The sequence below is a fragment of the Saccoglossus kowalevskii genome, chromosome 7 (genome assembly GCF_978046115.1).
Source record: "Saccoglossus kowalevskii chromosome 7, keSacKowa6.1, whole genome shotgun sequence".
NCBI lineage: Eukaryota > Metazoa > Hemichordata > Enteropneusta > Harrimaniidae > Saccoglossus > Saccoglossus kowalevskii.
This window is the reverse complement of record NC_140647.1, coordinates 22,257,347-22,279,015: the sequence shown is the minus strand read 5'-3', so window position 1 is coordinate 22,279,015 and position 21,669 is coordinate 22,257,347. Positions and strand designations below refer to the sequence as shown.

The 21,669-nt window shown below is 33.6% G+C and overlaps 1 protein-coding gene across 1 annotated transcript in view; it reads right to left on the bottom strand.

Annotated features, from left to right (window-relative positions):
- LOC100376021 (GTPase KRas-like) overlaps positions 1-21,669 on the bottom strand; it is a 28,233-nt gene that overhangs the window by 2,826 nt on the left and 3,738 nt on the right. Inside the window, exons 2-7 of the mRNA XM_085501305.1 lie at positions 6,519-6,567; positions 3,377-3,405; positions 2,274-2,358; positions 1,793-1,935; positions 1,006-1,124; positions 692-733 (exon numbers count right to left, since the gene is read on the bottom strand). Of these exons, the coding sequence (XP_085357431.1) occupies positions 692-733; positions 1,006-1,124; positions 1,793-1,935; positions 2,274-2,358; positions 3,377-3,405; positions 6,519-6,567 (467 nt within the window). The remainder of the gene's footprint in view (positions 1-691; positions 734-1,005; positions 1,125-1,792; positions 1,936-2,273; positions 2,359-3,376; positions 3,406-6,518; positions 6,568-21,669) is intronic.

Genomic DNA, 21,669 nt, shown 5'->3' with positions numbered 1-21,669 from the left:
TTTAATGTATGTACCAAATTTGAACAAAATCCGTCCATGCATAACTGAGATCCGGGTCCGGAATGGTGAAAAAATGCGAATATGGCCGCTATTCGGCTATCGTTAATCGGATCATGAAAAAAATGCATGTGCATATGTCCCATATAATGTGTGATGTATGAGTGAAGTTTGAACTTAATCGGTCCATGCATGTTCTAGATACAGGTGATCACGAACGCACAGACGCATGGACGCACACAGGGCAAAACATAAGTCGGGGACTAACAAGAGTTGAAACTGTCAATTGTGTGAAATCACTCGCTTGAAGGATAATACCAAATACAGTTACAGAGGCAAGAAAAAGTGAAGGCCAAGGCAAGTGACAAGACAGCCAATCATTCAGTAAGCCATCATGAATTGGAACACAAAACAAATGCATGTGTTTCCATTTTGCATTTTGCATGTGTGAGGTCTGTTGTGTCTGCCACATTTATTGATACTGTCTCTCTCTATATATATATATAGCCTTGAGGTCTGTTTACAAGTCTCTGTTTTCATACATTGTTAACAGTTCTACTGTCTCATTGGACAGGCATATATTGATACAGTCACACATGTATAAAAAGTACTAGTAGTTAAGAGTGTGAAACCGTGCATGTGAAAGCCCTGGTATTCAGAAGAAAAAGCCGGCATAAATTATAGTGGTACTTACATATTTTCTAATTTCACGAACCAATGTGTAAAAAGCATCATCCTGAAAGAATAATTTGAAATAAAATCAGCATCAGTAATTTACCACCATGGCTGCTTGACGGCCGCTTTGAACCAAATACGGAAACAAAACGACAAGTTTGAATGATAACACATTAGATGTGTTTCAAACAAAAATGGCTGCCAGTCGGTCATATACAATCAATTTCAAAAACCAATTAACATGCATACAGGTACTGTATTGTTTCTATATCATCTACGAACAAAATCGACCCAATAACTGACATAGCTATCAAATATTTAATATCAACTCACCACTCCTTGTCTAGTTTTAGCTGATGTTTCTATAAAAGGAATACCATAACTCTTTGCTAGTGTATTAGCTTCTTTCAAATCTACTGCCCTCGTTGGCAAATCACATTTGTTTCCTACCACTGTAATAAACAAAATTAAATATGATAGCCAGGAAGATTTGTAGCTGTCCAATCAATGAACAAGATTTTTGTATCACATGTGGGTGGCCATCTTTCTTTCACATATAGGTGGCCAGCTTTGGTTCACGTGCAGGTGGTCACATTTTATTCATAAGTAAGATGGCCATCTTTCTTACACATGTAGGTGGCCATCTTTCTTACATTTGCAGGTGTCCATTTTTGGTTCATGTGAAGGTGACCATCTTTGTTCCATGTGAAGGTGGCCATCTTTGTTCCATGTGAAGGTGGCCATCTTTGTTCCATGTGAAGGTGGCCATCTTTGTTCCATGTGAAGGTGGCCATCTTTGTTCCATGTGAAGGTGGCCATCTTTGTTTCATGTGTAGGTGGCCATTTTTGTTTCATGTGTAGGTGGCTATCTTTGTTTCATGTGTAGGTGGCCATCTTTGTTTGATGTGTAAGTGGCCATCTATGTTTGATGTGTAAGTGGCCATCTATGTTTCATGTGTAGGTGGCCATCTTTGTTTCATGTGTAGGTGGCCATCTATGTTTGATGTGTAAGTGGCCATCTTTGTTTCATATTTAGGCGACCATTTTTTTATCACATGTAGGTGGCCATCTTTGTTTCATGTGTAGAGGGTCATCTATAATCACTTTTGAGAATACTTACAAACCATGGGGACATCATCTGCATCTTTAACTCTTTTTATTTGTTCTCTATAAGAGCCAATATCTTCAAATGACTTTGCATTATTAACAGCAAACACACAGAGAAAGCCTTCACCAGTTCTCATATACTGATCTCTCATTGCACTGCATAGAAATGAAAGGAAAAATCTCATAAAAACTGTTTGTAACACACAAAAGTGACTATAGCAACAAAAAACTTTTGACCAAAGCTGAAATCTCCAATTTTGTAATACAAAAATAATCAGGAAGATATCACAGTTTTTGCCTAGACCATCTAAACAGAAGAAATTAGGATGAAAAGACATTTACAATTGCAAATATTTACTATTTTTCAAGGAATTGAAATACTGAAAAATGGATGAATTATGGGACAAAAAAAAAACTTAACTACCAAAGCATATACGGTCTAAATATAAATCTAAATATAAACAAGAAGAAAAGCAGTGTGAAATTGTTAGTACCTGTATTCTTCTTGACCTGCAGTATCAAGAATATCAAGCAAGCAAGTCTCTCCATCAATAACAACTTGTTTACGATAAGAATCCTCTGTAAACAAACAAAAATATGGATGTCCCGTGTTACAAAGAACATCAAACACATATTTTCATTGCACAAGTTGAATTTTTGATGAACTATTAATTTAGATAATATTACTGTTATTAATATGTCGATATTGAATAAATGTTATTTCCATAGTTCACAATTTAATTTTGCAATAACCATCATTCAGTTACATTTGGAATGGTTGGAATTTATTATCATTAATGAAAGTGACAGTAATTGACAATATGAATATGAATAAATACTTTTAACATATTGCAATGGGGAAATCGAAGACTATCAGTCACATCAACAATGTGAACTATGATCTGAATTCTGACAAAATTAACAATGTCATTGAAATAGCAATAATTCTTCTTAAATAACTTTTTAACAACCGTCATCTCTTGAATATATCACAAAATCAAATTACTTTTATGCCAACTAAGCTAATATAAAGTTTCAGTCCGACTATTCACACATATGAAGTTTTAACTGGAGTTTTGGAACAATTATGTGAAATATCTGGATCCTCTTAACTTTTACAAACAAAACTTGCATCATATTTTTCTGTAATATTTTTTTTCTCACATATTTTGATCAAGACATTTATCCAATGCGAGTATATGTGCTTTTTGTCCAATATTTACCGTACATAGAAATTATACAAATACATAAAAATACGCAAAATGTGGCACAGACATTTTGGCGGGAAAATTACATATGTGGCTTTCAAACAAGTGGAAGGGTAGGAGTCAGTAATTTAACATTTTATACAAATGTATATAACAAAATATAAATTTGTATTTGTTATGTGATAACAAATTTTGATCTATACCTATACATAATGAGAATTTATGCCCATTTGGTCTAAAAATTACACAGAAATTATAGAAAAATACATAAATATATGCAAAATGTGACACCAACAATTTGGCGGGAAAATTATGGCATTCAAACATATGTAAATATATTAATATTGGATTCCTTTGAAATGATGAAACAAAAATGAAAATAAACTCACCTATGGTAGGATCATATTCATCAACAAAACTGAAAGTTAAAAAGAGAAATGGATGTAAATTCCAAACAGTCCATCATCCAAAATGTCAGACATAATGATATCATTGAATGACAACTTCTTGCAGTAGATATTTAATTTCAGGCATGCTTCCTGGATTCACCAGCCCCCTTATTACAGAGTAATAATCCACCGGATTCTGCTGTAAATTCGCCCATCATGGGTGGTGAATGGCTGGTTTGTCAGAACCCAACTGCTTAGTAGCAAATGATCGAGGTAGCACAATCCGATCATGCTGTGTTTCACAATTATTTTGGGTTCAAAATTTCAAAAAATGATCATCAAATATTTTTGGGGGGGCTTATATTTTCATTGATAAATCCACCTACGGCGACTTTCAACACCGGCAGTTGGACCACCCATGGACGTACTAACAAGTACTTCCATGGACCACCCAAAACGAAAGAAAATTTTATACATTTTTTTTTCTTGCTGGATTAAAAAGTACATATTAACGAACATCGTGCAGCAAATACAATTATTTTGTTTCATTTTATTAGTAACGAAAGTATATTCTAAAAGAAGTTTCAAATAAAAACGAACCCAACTGCTTAGTAGCAAATGATCGAGGTAGCACAATCCGATCATGCTGTGTTTCACAATTGTTGATTATTACCGAGTAATGATTCTAATAACGTGCAAAAAATAAATTTGTTGAATTGTTATGTAATGCAAATAAATTTCAACTTATTTCATCGTAAGCGAATGATTCTGAATGTATTTTCAACGCTCGATGCTGTAGGAATGGATATCCGCCATGTTTTGACCTGGGACAGTGTTCATTGACCTGACAGGTCAAATTGCTAATTAATCAATGAAAATGGATGATGCCAACGTGTTAAAATTACCATAGCTCATTTAAATGTGTTAATGTTACTTAATGCAACGCGGAAGAGATTTGCAGATGTTGTTGTACGATCGTTTGGCTTGGATTTTGATGGGAAAGTGGCATGATTTGTTTTTAAATAAAAATATTAGTTGTTTTCAAAAGATAAACTGAGCATTTGAGGAATAATATAACATTCTTTACAGCGATAACAGCTCATTGTCGAAACAAAGCTTACCCATTTACGCTGGTCACAATAAACATCAATACTCTTCAATAGACGTCAATGACTATGATGTTACTTTCAGGCATCAGAATAGATTAAAATAACACCTTCAAAAACTGCAGAAAAATCGCCCTTTAAAAAACCTGAACTGCCGTTTAACGGCCCAGGGTGAATTTACGGCAGAACCTGGTACTATTTTTTTCATTTGTACATCTTCACTATCAGTGAACTGCTTTGTAAAACAGCACTGAGATTTCTTAACAAACTAGACTGGCTTTCTTAAAAAACTAGACTTTGAAAACGGTTGTGTAGCCAACTTTTTTTAATGTGCATGTCTTTCAAAATTTAGTTTTTGCCTTAAATTATTTACATTAAGATTAACGCAATGATAATGACATTTAAAGCACATTACCAATGAACATAGTTGAACTCTGGTGACTTTGCCCTTTGTTATATAATATAATTCCCTTTATCATAGTTTGTTTCAATATAAATATGCATTGTCATAATTAATTTTGAATACAAACAAGTTTTAAGGTTGAACCAACAGTGGGGACTCAGTCTACCGAATGTCCTTTAAAGATGTAAATATCTTACAAAAACATTGGTGCCTTATTTGTTTAATTATTTTAAGGGACATAATTTCCAGCTTTATTCAAAGTAATTCAGATATTTTAGTATAAAAACAAATGCCTCATCGCAAAAAAAAGTGCTGCATTTAGACGTGAATAGACTCATAAAACATGCAAGATAACAGAAAATCTTAGCTGGCTTTTGTCCAAGTATTTTGTACATGTGTCTGTCAAAAATTAATGATTCACTGAGACAAATATGAACTGCCTCATTGTGTGACTACTGTATTATATGAAAAGAAAAAAAAAACACCCTTTATGAATAGCTATCATGTTGCAAGCTCTGCTTTGTATGCAAATCAACTTAAATAGTTAGTTGGTGTCCAGTGGAGAGAGAAGTCAACAGTACTGTTGCCTCCTGAGAATCTACATCTTCAAACACTGCAATCTTTGAAGTGCGTTTTTAAACCAGTATTATAAAAACTCTATCATTCTGTTCTAATAGCTGAAACATATTCCTGTGAGTTTTCATTTGTCGAATGAACTGTTTGTCAAATACAGAATACATATATTTTAGAACAATTTTCTTTTTAAAATGTGGATGAAATGTTTTGCTTTTTATGTATTTTTTATGTATTGTTTTTGATTTGGTAACTTTGAACTAAACAGATTTTCTATTAGCTTCAGATCTTGATCAAAGTTTGGCACCCAGTTCATAGGAGTGCTTATATTGATTTTCTGACATCTTGTTTTCTGTAAAGATTTTATTGGTAGGTTTGCAAACGTCTATCAGACTGTGCATTCTCTCCATGAGTTGATTTTGAAACCCAGTATGGGATTCTGAGATACATTACCAAGGATATTATTACAAAATAAATCATTTGCTTCATTGAACACATACAACAATGCATATTTCCACTGAGATCAGTGACCTTTGATGTGTATCACCAGTGATCAGTCAAGTAGAAACAGTCAAAATATTTTATCAGATTTTCTCAATTTTTGCATGATATTTTCATACAGGACATCTGTTGTTCAAACTCAGGGAAGACTTTATACTGATGAATAAGGTGACCAAGTTTGGTGAAGTTTGGAATAGAATTAGTAAAGTTATTATGCACACAATAACAATTATTAACGACGACGACAACGACAACGGCGGACAAAATTTTCCGCTTAATATACTTTTCCCTTACATCTTTGATGGTACGGGCAAGGTAAAAACCAGAGCTGGCTGAACACGGATGCATGTCGACCTCACTCAAAGGTTTCTCAGAGTCAATATCGGTTATCGAATCTCAGAATGGCATGTCTAGCATACATGTTGTTCATTCTCAATGCCAAAGCAAAAGGTTTCACGTAGGTTATGCAAATCAGTATAACAGTGGTTTCATATTTTAATAGACTGCTACATTATGGGTATGCAATGAGTAACTTGAAATGTGAGAAAAATGTACTTACTGGTTCTGTATAAGTTGTATCGTGAGTGCACTTTTACCAACACCTCCAGCTACAGAGTAGAAAGAAAAAAAAAATCGTTAGTGTGATTCAATAACTTTATTATTTTGTGAACGCCTGGATCTAGATGAAAACACACATTTAATCACATGATGAACAAACTGTTGAAACATAGTTGAACTCTGGTAACCTTGCCCTTTGTTGTATAATATTATTTCGTTTAACTTAGTTTGTTTCAATATGAATATGCATTGTCATAATTAATTTTGAATACAAACAAGTTTTAGGTTTGAAACAGCCGTGAGAAAGCAGTCTATCAAATGCCCTTGATTGATGTAAATATCTTACAAAAACATTGGTGCCTAATTTGTTTAATTATTTTAAGGGACATAATTTCCAGCTTTATTCAAAGTATTTCAGATATTTTAGTATAAAAACAATTGCCTCATCTCAGAAAAAATGACTTGAATAGATATGTAGATACTAGAAAATCTTAGCTGGCTTTTGCCCAAGTATTTTGTACAGGTGTCTGTTGAAAATTAATGATTCACTGAGACAAATATGAACTGCCTTATTATATTCATTGTGTGCTGTATTATTTGAAAAGCAAAAAAAAAACGCCCTCTAGGAATAACTATCATTTGCAAGCTCTGCTTTGTATGCAAATCAACTCAAATAGTTATAGTGATTGAAAAGCATGTAAAGCATACGGCTAATCAGAGTTGACATAGCATATGACAATGCTCAGAAGTTGAATTGCCTAAGAATGCAAATAGTTAGATGGTGTCCAGTGGAGAGAGAAGTCAACAGTACTGTTGCCTCCTGTAAATCTACACCTTAAAACACTACAATCTTTGTTTTTTAAGTGTGTTTTTAAATTAGTATTATGAAAGCTCTATAATTCTGTTCTAATAGCTGAAACAAATTACTTCGAATTTTGATTTTTAACATTTACCGGTATATACTTCAACAAAAAAATGTTTTGTCAAATGAGCTGTTTGTCAAATACAGAATACATATTTTTGGGTACAATTTACTTTTCAAAATGTGGATGCAACGTTTTGCTCTTTTTATGTATTTTTGCATTTTATTTGTTTTGATAACTTTGAATTAAACAGATTTTCTATTGGCCTTAGAGCTTGATCAAAAGTTGCGCACCCAATTCATAGGAGTGCATATCGATTATCTGACATCTTGTTTTCTAATAAGACTGTATTGCTAGGTTTGCAAATGTGTATCAGACTGTGAAACAACTCTCTCCATGAGTTGGCATTGAAACCCAGTCTACATGGGATTTTGGAGATGATTTACTTCATTGAACATGTACTACAATGCATAATCCCACTGGGATTAGTGACCTTTGAATGTGTATCACCAGTGATCAATCAAAAAGAAACAGCCAAAATATTTTATCAGATTTTCTCAATTTCTGTCGCTCATACTAAGGGAAGATTTTATACTAATGAATGAGGTGACCAAGTTTGATAAAGTTTGAAATAGAATTAGTAAAGTTATTGTGCACACATTTAACAATTATTAACAACGACAATGGCGACAACAACAGCAATGACGTTGACAGACATTTTTCCCTTAATATACTTTTCCCTTCAATCTTTGATGATCAGGGAAGGTAAAAACTATAAGAATTGAAATGTACACATTTATGCAGGAATGACCACGGAAATGCATCCTGATCATTATAAGAAACCAATTTACAACAAGCAGCCTTTCGGCTGAGATAGCACTGTTAGCAATGAACATTTCAATCAAAGAACCGAAGAAGTAGAAAATATCACTTTTTACCAAAAATGACAAAAATATTCATCAAAAAATTAGAGAATTTAAAATATTATCATGCAATGAACAAATCTAAAAGATATTTGCCCAAGGTACTGGGGGTACATATACACCAAGTATCAAAGCAATAAGGTTTGTAGTTTTCAAAAAGAAGTTGAAAAAGTAAAAAGTTTACACGAATGACGACGGAAAATCACTCATATGATAAGCTCTGCTTGACATAGTAAACAGGAAGAGCTAAAAATGTGATGAGGTTGATGAATGTAGCACTTTTTATTTGAATATTGTGGGGCCTTCTACCCTAAACGGTCTCTAACCCTGGGATATTCTGGGATTACAAATTCACCACCAGTGAGAGTTCTCAATTATTTTCAGGCAAAAATGCAAACAGTTGACATCGAAGTTCAGTTAACACACATGGCAAAATGGACAATTAATATATTGGAAGTTGTTGCTGTCGTAAGAGCAACAATACTCCCAGATTGTGTCAGGATGTGTGACCTTTAAAACATCATGCACAAGACTTATTAGCTTACAACCAATGATGACACTGAATCATTCATCTAAAACCACCATGACAAGCAAACAATGAAAAGGAAAATGCACAAGAATAAATCGCAAAGAGAGATATATATCACATAAAAAAAGGAAATGAAAAATTTGACAACTGTCAATCAAATTACAGAATAAATCGTAAATTATATTGTTCCATTAAAAGAATACAATATTACTTTCATTTCTGGTGTGTTTATTCAAGGTATAAAAATGACACATAAGCAGCAATGCAATCTAAGTCGTAAATCCTGTGAACGGTTTGATTTCACCCCAGTGACATTTGCAACTGTTATGAAATGTAAACCTCTATTCTGACTGTACTTTTATAAGAACAAAGACCGTTATAATGTCACTGAACAGCGTACAGTCAACACCTGACCCAATATCCAGATAACCTGAATATTTTGTTGTATCTTCGGAAAAGAAAATCTTATATCGTCTATTTTTAATTTAAAAACTATAAATAAGATTGATTGAAAGTGCTGATTATGCACTAAATTTATAAATATTGCTGTATTTTTTCTGTTTGATGAAAATAAGTTACATGTATATTTTACAGATTTTTGGTTTGTATGTGATTCTATTGGAGATGCGATTCCGATAAACATAGTATCGAAAGTAATGGATCACAGTATCGATTTCAGGATTTTCTTCAAAATCTAGTCATTATACATATTTAAAGGCTAAGAAAAAAAAGTAAGGTCGCTTTTTGCAACAGTGACACTTAAGCTACACGTGCATCATCAGGTTATAATTAGCTCTAAGAATTTAAATATCTACACCTTCATAGAAAAGCATGAGACAAATTGTGTAATTCTGGATGCAATCCTTGATTTGAAAGAAACTACCGATAAGACCTAAAATTAAGAGTCAAACAATCAACCACTACATAAGACCCTAATTCAAATAATATTTATCTGATGATTTGTGTAAGACATATTAATTTACTCATTCTCAGCAGACACGACATGTTTGCAAGAACTCTTGACCTACATATACATGTTCACTGTGACCTGTTAAAATATGCAACTCACTTCTTTAACATTCATACCTTATGTTTTCATCATTCACACTGTATTTTTTACCCTACACTTTCTATATGGACATGTACATTTCATGTTTCATCATTCACACTGTATGGACATGTATATTTCATGTTTCATCATTCACACTGTATGGACATGTATATTTCATGTTTCCACACCTCACACTGTATGGACATGTATATTTCATGTTTCCACACCTCACACTGTATGGACTTGTATATTTCATGTTTCCTCACCTCACACTGTATGGACATGTATATTTCATGTTTCCACAACTCACACTGTATGGACATGTATATTTCATGTTTCCCCACCTCACACTGTATGGACATGTACATTTCATGTTTCCCCACCTCACACTGTATGGACATGTATATTTCATGTTTCCCCACCTCACACTGTATGGACATGTACATGTATATTTCATGTTTCCCCACCTCACACTGTATGGACATGTATATTTCATGTTTCCACACCTGATACAGTATGGACATGTATATTTCATGGTTCCACACCTCACACTGTATGGACATGTATATTTCATGTTTCCACACCTCACACTGTATGGACATGTATATTTCATGTTTCCTCACCTGATACTGTATGGACATGTATATTTCATGTTTTCTCACCTCATACTGTATGGACATGTATATTTCATGGTTCCACACCTCACACTGTATGGACATGTATATTTCATGTTTTCTCACCTCATACTGTATGGACATGTATATTTCATGTTTCCTCACCTCACACTGTATGGACATGTATATTTCATGTTTCCTCACCTGATACAGTATGGACATGTATATTTCATGTTTCCTCACCTCATACTGTATGGACATGTATATTTCATGTTTCCTCACCCAATACTGTATGGACATGTATATTTCATGTTTCCACACCTGATACTGTATGGACATGTATATTTCATGTTTCCTCACCCGATACTGTATGGACATGTATATTTCATGTTTCCTCACATGATACTGTATGGACTTGTATATTTCATGTTTCCTCACCTGATACTGTATGGACATGTATATTTTATGTTTCCTCACACGATACGGTATGGACTTGTATATTTCATGTTTCCTCACACGATACTGTATGGACTTGTATATTTCATGTTTCCTCACCTGATACTGTATGAACATGTATATTTTATGTTTCCTCACCTCACACTGTATGGACATATATATTTCATGTATCCACACCTCACACTGTATGGACATGTATATTTCATGTTTCCACATGTGATACTGTATGGACATGTATATTTCATGTTTCCTCACCTGATACTGTATGGACATGTATATTTCATGTTTTCTCACCTGATACAGTATGGACATGTATATTTCATGTTTCCTCACCTGATACTGTATGGACATGTATATTTCATGTTTCCACACCTCACACTGTATGGACATGTATATTTCATGTTTCCACATGTGATACTGTATGGACATGTAATTTCATGTTTCCTCACCTGATACTGTATGGACATGTATATTTCATGTTTTCTCACCTCACACTGTATGGACATGTATATTTCATGTTTCCCCACCTCACACTGTATGGACATGTATATTTCATGTTTCCCCACCTCACACTGTATGGACATGTACATGTATATTTCATGTTTCCCCACCTCACACTGTATGGACATGTATATTTCATGTTTCCACACCTGATACAGTATGGACATGTATATTTCATGGTTCCACACCTCACACTGTATGGACATGTATATTTCATGGTTCCACACCTCACACTGTATGGACATGTATATTTCATGTTTCCTCACCTGATACTGTATGGACATGTATATTTCATGTTTTCTCACCTCATACTGTATGAACATGTATATTTCATGGTTCCACACCTCACACTGTATGGACATGTATATTTCATGTTTTCTCACCTCATACTGTATGGACATGTATATTTCATGTTTCCTCACCTCACACTGTATGGACATGTATATTTCATGTTTCCTCACCTGATACAGTATGGACATGTATATTTCATGTTTCCTCACCTCATACTGTATGGACATGTATATTTCATGTTTCCTCACCCAATACTGTATGGACATGTATATTTCATGTTTCCACACCTGATACTGTATGGACATGTATATTTCATGTTTCCTCACCCGATACTGTATGGACATGTATATTTCATGTTTCCTCACATGATACTGTATGGACTTGTATATTTCATGTTTCCTCACCTGATACTGTATGGACATGTATATTTTATGTTTCCTCACACGATACTGTATGGACTTGTATATTTCATGTTTCCTCACACGATACTGTATGGACTTGTATATTTCATGTTTCCTCACCTGATACTGTATGGACATGTATATTTTATGTTTCCTCACCTCACACTGTATGGACATATATATTTCATGTATCCACACCTCACACTGTATGGACATGTATATTTCATGTTTCCACATGTGATACTGTATGGACATGTATATTTCATGTTTCCTCACCTGATACTGTATGGACATGTATATTTCATGTTTTCTCACCTGATACAGTATGGACATGTATATTTCATGTTTCCTCACCTGATACTGTATGGACATGTATATTTCATGTTTCCACACCTCACACTGTATGGACATGTATATTTCATGTTTCCACATGTGATACTGTATGGACATGTAATTTCATGTTTCCTCACCTGATACTGTATGGACATGTATATTTCATGTTTTCTCACCTCACACTGTATGGACATGTATATTTCATGTTTCCATACCTCACACTGTATGGACATGTATATTTCATGTTTCCACACCTCACACTGTAAGGACATTTATATTTCATGTTTCCACATGTGATACTGTATGGACATGTATATTTCATGTTTCCATACCTCACACTGTATGGACATGTATATTTCATGTTTTCACACCTCACACTGTAAGGACATGTATATTTCATGTTTCCACATGTGATACTGTATGGACATGTATATTTCATGTTTCCTCACCTGATACAGTATGGACATGTATATTTCATGTTTCCTCACCTCATACTGTATGGACATGTATATTTCATGTTTCCTCGCCTGATACTGTATGGACATGTATATTTCATGTTTCCTCACCTGATACTGTATGGACATGTATATTTCATGTTTTCTCACCTCACACTGTATGGACATGTATATTTCATGTTTCCATACCTCACACTGTATGGACATGTATATTTCATGTTTCCACACCTCACACTGTATGGACATGTATATTTCATGTTTCCTCACCTGATACTGTGTGGACATGTATATTTCATGTTTCCTCACCTCACACTGTACGAACATGCATATTTTAATTTCCAAGTGATTAGATGGCTCCAGAACAATTTCCTTGTCTTAGTTATCAGTAGTTATGACAGAAAATAGCTAATGATATGTAGCATGATGTATATAATTATAATTAAAGGGTTGGTGTGAGACAATCGGTGCCAATGTTTTTAATATCGTATCAATGTTATCGCTATTTAACATTCTCTGCTCAGTCAATCACTGGGATATAAAAGGTATCAGTGGCATGGCTCAAATTGTTAACTCGTGACTTCACGCATTTCTTGACTGATACTGTTTGGATAATGAAGCCCAATAAAAAATCATCGCAGTTATCCTCGATAAGATAGGACCCTTGATAAGTAGCATTTTATGATTGGATCTAGACAACTGCAACTTAACGAGGGGGTCACTGTATATATTTTCATGTGTCCACACCTTATACTGTATTATATTGCATTGCTTATTTCATGTAAGTGTTACATATAACATTTGTACAGGTAAGCAACACTGCTTGAAGAGCAAAGAAGATTCATACATATGTATTACATGACTGATGTATTCATAGTCAGTTAGTGAATGTACTAGTATCTCAACAAGTCTTCTAAAATATTCAGTTGGAAGATTCAACTGCAAAAAGAAGATGGTCAATTTTTTTGTATTGTTAAATATCAGATTGTGGTACATGTAGGTAGCTGAATATGAATAGCAGACTATTCTAGCCACCTTTTAGAGAAAACATTGTTAAACTTAGGTTAGAAAATTGTTCATCAGGGTGGTGATGATCCTTTTGATGACCTCATTTTAATTTTAAATTTATTCAGTATGTTAGGTATTATACATAGATATACTGATTTCGTACACAAGATGATTAATGTGTTTGTTCTATTAAATATAATATGTAGACGCATACATACACCTTCAATTCATTCTATGCGGCATCATTGAAATAAAACTTATTTCGACCATAGACCCACCTCTGTCAATTGCACAAGCACATGTGCTACTAATAGAACAAATAGTAAATGTACATCATACTAGTATTAAATGTACTTTATCAATTTAATAAAACCTCCCATTCATAAGACAGTGTTAATAAGTTATAAACTGTATTAACCAATCAAGTCCTGCATAAAAAGCAGTAGTTCAATCACCTCTGTCTCTTTAATAGTATACATACAGCCCTGACTCATAAGTTTGAAATGCAAAGATTGTAAAACGACAGGTCATCAAAAAAAAAAAGCATTGATCAATAAAAACAACAAATGCTTGAATGTAATTGTTCAGGACCAGAAGAATATTGAGTGCATTATTTATGCTATAGAGAAACAACTGAATCATACCATAAGTACATGTATGACAGTACATATACAGTATACAGTCTGGGCTGGCTTTTAGCTGCTGGATTGGCCTTTTCATAAAAACTTATTATTTTTAAAGTGAGTGTCATTGTCGTCAATAATTTAAACTTATCCTTTTTTTAGTGTTTATCCATGTTATTGATATGATCTCTGCAAGCCATAAATTTTTAGCCTCTAGACGCTGTGAAATGGATACACAAGATCAGGGATTGCGTTAGCATTTCCGTGAAGAGAGTCCTGATGAGAAAATGAACCGCAACTCTAAAGGCTTGGAACAAACTAAAATCACTACACTTGTTTAATAAATCCGTCACTCACAAGATATGCTTTATGTATTTTATGTATGTTCATGCTGGATTTTGATACAACTTCAGATTTGTCAGTCAACTATACCGTAATTTCAGATTAAATTCACCTACACATAGCAACCGCTACATGTATATGTATACGGCAACAAAGAACAGAATATCATGTCAATTGCATGTATCCTTCCTGCATGTCTATATACGTGTGTAAAACACAAGTTATGCAACTATACCCTGGTATATCTTTGTGTTTTATTCTTTACTCAATTGTCTTATTTTGATAGCAGTGCTTTAATTTCACGTGCTTTTGTTTACTTTTGACGCAGATACAACTAACAATGGAGCATTTTATGTGATGTAGCAAAATTCAAACCTCAACTCTGAGTTTATTTTAATGCACTGTTGAAAAAATCGCAGATTAACCTGGTCTCGACCCTGGTTTAGTTTAACTCTGACTCAAAGGGCTGGTCTTGACATCAATTTCCATGTTTAAAATTGAGTTGATACACAAGCAAACATGAACTGATTTTGACGGAAAAATCGCAATAGAGATTCGCCTTTTTTGAAAGGTGAAGTGAGTGTGAAATAACACCTGCCATTGTCGTCAATAAGTCATATTGAATTGTATTTACCTGTTCACGCCCTATTCACATTAGCCACAATGGACAATGTAATCAGCCAAAAAGTAAAAAGATGTCCAAAGACCAGATTTGATGTCTTGACAGTTTAATTTAAGGGTCTTGGAAGAGGTGCCATTAAATAGAACATGACACCAAAAACAAAAATCTCCCTAAAAGAGCGAATGGATGCTATTAAGTCGGATGAGTACGGTAGGAAAGCAAATGCAAAAGGTTTACCATGAATAGGTGTGAACGCCAAGAAAAAAATAAAATTCTGCATAACGTATGAACAAATTCTTGAAAAACACTGATACCCATGAGTCTATCTTTATTATTTATGAACGACTCTACATGAAATATAATAATGTTTTTAAATTATTCACTATTTGACATTACGTGTATCAATGTTCCAGAAAATATTAGATTAATAAGGTCAGACAAAAAAAAATCTTGTTCACCGAATAACCCTACCAGCATCTGCCAGATTACATTTTTTTTTTTAATTACGCCAAGAAAAAAAACCCGACCGTTGGCAGTGCTGCAATATTCGAAGATTCTCACAAAATGTGAGATCTCTAACCATGCATTGCGTGCATATCTAAACTGCATTCATAGCAATTGTTCATCACAGATGATTGTCGGCTTCAATGCTTTTTTGTTTTGTTTTTTACATCGTTTATAGGACAGTCAAGTTATAACATGCACCTGTTATGAAGGCAAAAAAACAAACAAATTCAAAGCTTTATTAAAAGTGCATTCTCATTTATTGCACCACAGACTTTAGAAATATCTACTATTTTACACAGAATCATTACAATGATACTGATTTTGACAACAGGAACATGTCTGTAATTTACGTATTAAAGTGAAATGCATTACTACCGGTAATAGAGCAAATACTGTTTAAATAAAATTACTTGGGGGAAATCATTTCACAAATGAATACAAACAATTGACACTACTATGATTGCAATCTGTTTTTAAATTTGCGGATGCGACTCTAAATCGGCAAAGCTGATGACACAGACTTTTACATACCTGGGCATGCATACAAACGTAATGGATATGAATCATAAATGAAGCGAGGCAGCGTAATCCACCCGCTACATTATATATGATGGAAAATTAAAGATCAAAGAATGATTGATTTCATAAAATGAATTGAAACCCTGCTTCGGGAAATACCTTCATTTCAAGACCTAGATCTGTAGATACATTATATGTACACATTAGAATACATGGACAGGTGCCAAGACATTACCATTAACGGTAATATTATACAATCGAAACAACAAACCCTTTCCCTTTAATTTTAAGAAAGATTTATTTCTAATTTCAGTGACAGGTGAAACCAACCAGCCAATCAACAAGTGCAGAGGATAAAAACATCTTTTGAAAATATCCCATTGTTATTCCATTGTCCGACAGAAATCTTATGTTATTTTGTATCGTGAAAATTATATATATTTATAAAAATGAAGGGAATGGGTTTATTGTGTCAATAGTATCTAAATATAGAACAATTTTTTTTTGCAGAGGGCGGACAAATACTGAATTATACATTTCATTTTATGTATCAAAATATTCTTGAATGTGTAAAATTAGTGAAATTTGCAAACAAAAGATTAAATTAAATGTTTATTTCAATTCTGCATCATAATCAATACATGTATCGATAATAACAACAGACGCTAACGGTTACAATGCATACAAATTGAACCATCTGTGATATTCACCTAAATGTACCTTTGGTGGAGTCATGTTCAACACAATACTAAATACTAAACACAAAGCACCTATAAGAACGGGAAGCATGTTATTATATTACTGACATACTTTCGATTGAACAGGCGATGCCCGATTTACATCAGATGATTTTACACATTAATCGTGCTGTTGACAGAGTTTATAATATCCGCCAATTTTACAGTATTACCTCTGTATCTTCTAAATACGATTTCTGATTTGGTTGGATAACATTTTTATGAACTGTACAAAATCCAAAGCCCTTTGAAGCTTACAGGGATCAGTGAGAGGAATACTACAAATCACATGAATCAATGAGAATGTAGCATTAATTTCTTTCAATGATACCTAACATTTCATTTTTTTAATTCAATGTACCGTTGTTTGCTATTAGAAGTGCAAATAATAATAATAATAATAATAATTTCGCTATTTTGAGCATATTTATCAGGTATTACTATTCTAATGTTATTTACATGTTCACATGAATTTTAATTTAGTTTTGTTGAGTGAATAATTAATGCATTCACAGAAAACTGGATTAATAAAATATTAATTATGACCATAGAAATACCACTGTCATTTATTTACAAAAACGCATGCGCTAGTAGTAATAGAACAATATGAAAATAATCAATTTAGATTTTCAGCCTTTACTCAGTATGTGCGAGTCTCCTTTCTTATTTGACACACATTACGTGCATGTAAAGTCACCTGACACTACATGGTATGTAAAATAGGATAGGCAGAGAAAAAGTACAAGATTAAGTCTCTAACCTATTCAGGGAGGAAGGGGAGCCATGATCCTGAGAAACGACTGCATACTAAGCACTGAACACTGCATGAGATGTAATTAAACACAGCATGTTAACTGCTTGGCATATTAAACTACAATGAATGTGCACACACATCAAATTCACATGGACATATCTCTACACATCAACCTTGCCCTTAGTTGAACTTCCCAGGGTAGTGATCGAGCACAAAAAAAGATGAACACAGCCAGGCATCTGCCAGCAAGCAAGTAAGTAAGCAATTCTATGTACATTACATACTCTGAATTGTGAAATGTATTACATCTGCATGTCCTTGTCAGAGTGAAACAATGTTGGAATGAACCATACCAGTGTATTAATTTATGGTAAACATAAATAAACTAATTGCGAATTCATTAATTAATCATTACATTCCCATAGGTGCCTAGACATTGCTAACTTTATGCCACCAAACGAAGTGATTAGAATGAAAATAAATAATTTCCCTTTCCCATCAGTGACATAAAACCCAGGGTCATGTAAAAGTACAAGGCCCACACGCTGGGTGTTCTGAACTCTAGCAACCATCTAGCAATCATATTTTGGTCGCAAACAGTAAAACCAGCACCAATTTAATTTTTTTTCTTAGGATTCTATTATCAGTAAGCTATCCCAGTGCAAAATTATCAAAAATAAAGACTACTATTAAATCTCCATTGTGACTAGTATATACTGCAAAACACTTTACTTTTAATAGTTGGATTTAATTTTTGCTGGAAAGACATTTTTGTTATTTTGTATGAATTCATTTTTGCTGATTTTTGATGAGTTGAATGTAAAATATAAGAAAAAAAGGCATTTTGGCTGGATTTTATTGTCACTGATCCATTTTTTCAGCGAAAATAAATTTCAAGTGAAAAAAATAAAATAATTCACAGTAACAAGCCTAGTGTGTCACTGATCAGTGTACAGTCAATATGCAAGCTATAAGAAAACCTGTATATTTCACTGTAGATTAAAAGCTTGCATTTTTTTGGCAAATTTTGGCTCTGAATATCATACCCGGTAATACTGATTCTATTTATGATGATTTTGTCCGCACATGTCAAGATTATTTTGAAAACCTATTCAGATTCAAGGGCCTTGTTATCTATAAGCAAGCTGTCTGTCTGTTTACTTGGTGATCAAGTAGACAGCTAGTTAGAACCTTGAATTTTAATAACCACACCTCCATACTTCTGTCCATGGCACCTGTCAAACCCTTTCAACTTCAATTCTGATTAACTACTAGTAATACATGATCTCAGTCATAAAAAGTCAGTCAGTACCAGGAAATTAAACACATCCATATTTCTGCCCACAGTGCTTCGCAAAGGCCTTTATTACGCAATAGCTTCCTACAACTCACAGGTACATGTTTCATAAACGTATTCGTAGTAGGGTTTCATACACGTCACATCAAAATCACAACATAAATTGGTGGTTTTTATCTTCTGTTTATAATATCAGCGCCAGTACGCCAGGTGCAAACGCAACACACTCAAAAAACAACACATCCAGATTCTGTGCTGTAATTGGCTGATCTATGCACACATGAGGTTACCGGGTACATATAAGTTTTTAAAATGACATTCATTTAGCTGCAGTTTGTGCAATAACAGGGCGCAGTATGAACATTATCTTTACATGTATCAAGTAATACATGCTTATATGCAATATATCTGCATTCAACTAGCCACAGATGATACAACTGTAGAAGCCTGTCAAGGGAAACAATAATTATATCCAACTATGTAAGGAAAAAAAATCTTTTTTACCTCCACGGTCCTAACTACCCCCATCTGAAAATGCAGATGTTAGCACCATATTTGATCTCATAGAAGTGCATACATTTACATGCATGTAAATGACAGTTATATGTGGTCAAAATACTAGTAAGTCATAATGCAATGATGCGTACACTTGATGGTGCTAGTGACGAGACATGCAACATGCCTGCATCCAATTCACTTACAAGTAGTTCCCCTTACAGTAATCATGTATTAAAGTATGAATACAATAATTATTGTGATGATTATTAATTACTGTGTTGCAGTTTTTAATTTGGATGCTAAGTATCCATTAATTAACTGTAATAAACCTATCAATATCTCTCACAGAGGCAGGTGACTCACCCACAATTTTTTTCCAGTGACCCACAGCCTCTGGGGAATCAACTGTCACAAATTGTCAGTCATACCAAAGTATAGTAGAAAGCAAAAATCTGTAAAATGCAGCTTACTCAGAATACTGTACTAAAACAGCATGTATCAAAGCATCTTAGCACTATCATAAATAAAATAAAATAAAATCAAAATTTATATTTTTTCTTAACTTTTGAGGAGTACTTACTGAATACTAGTAGCTGATGTGCACTGTCTATTGAATCAGTGAGTTTCTATACATACTAGCCTCATTTTAAACAGGAAGTGCTACAGGATGCTTAGCCTTCTGAAAGGGGTTCTTTATGCTGACATTTACAATTATCCAACCAACAACTATTACTAAAAAGTTTTGTTTTTTTTTTCAATTTTTTTCGAAAGTTGAGTAACATCCACAGATGATTAAATTAACATTTCCGTTGTCTTGGCAACATTTAAACTATAGATATAACTTGTATGTAATTATTTGTTGATTCATTGCTTTCATCAGATTAATTGTTTAACAATGTCCTTATAAATCCAATACCGATGTTTTCTGCCTTTATTTATACTTTACAAATATTAGTTATCCTTACGCAAACATAATACACTGAAGTCAACAAAGCCATGTATGTTATGTATTGTTCACAAATCTAAATGATATTTGTAAGCTTAAGGTAGAGATGCAGTTTATTTGTGAATTTCAATCAAAAATATTTTTTTTCGTTTTTTATATAGATTTTTCTCTAAAGAACATTCTGTGAAAATTTGACCAATGAATTCTTATTGGAACACCGTTAAAAATGCTGTTTATTTTCTGGTTAAAAATAAAAAAACACTCACACGTGGCAATGTTTATGTCCAATTGCCTAATTTGCATGAGTAACCAAATAACAAGACCTTTGATTGACAATATGCAAATCGAAATTGTACGGGTCATAATTCATTCAATTCACGCGCATGTGCAATTATTCTCAAATCAGTTCTCGCTCGCCAGCAAACCAAACATATTTCCTCAGCGTTTTTTCCTAATTTTTATCAATACTTTATGCGTGGTGTGAAAAGAAAGAGAGGTAGAAAGAAAATTCAGATGATTTCTATGTCGGAAGAGGCAAAAGCTACACTGAAGGCATCAGCCCACCGAACGAAAAACAAAATCGATGTGAGCGTCCAAACATGGCTTTCCCTGAAGGCATGAATCTGAGTTTCTGAATGACTGAGAGATTTTATTTTTAAATAATTGTTCTCAAAAAATAAACTGAGCCTGTGAAGAATAATTTAACATTGTTTATAGTGATAACTGCTCATTGTCGAAACGAAGCTTACCCATTCACGCTAGTCACAATAAACATCATACTCTTGAATAGGCGTCAATGACTACGGTAAAACTTAGACTCTATTTTAGGCATCAGGAATGATTGAAATGTCCGAAAATGACGCCAAAATACACCTTAAAAGTCCC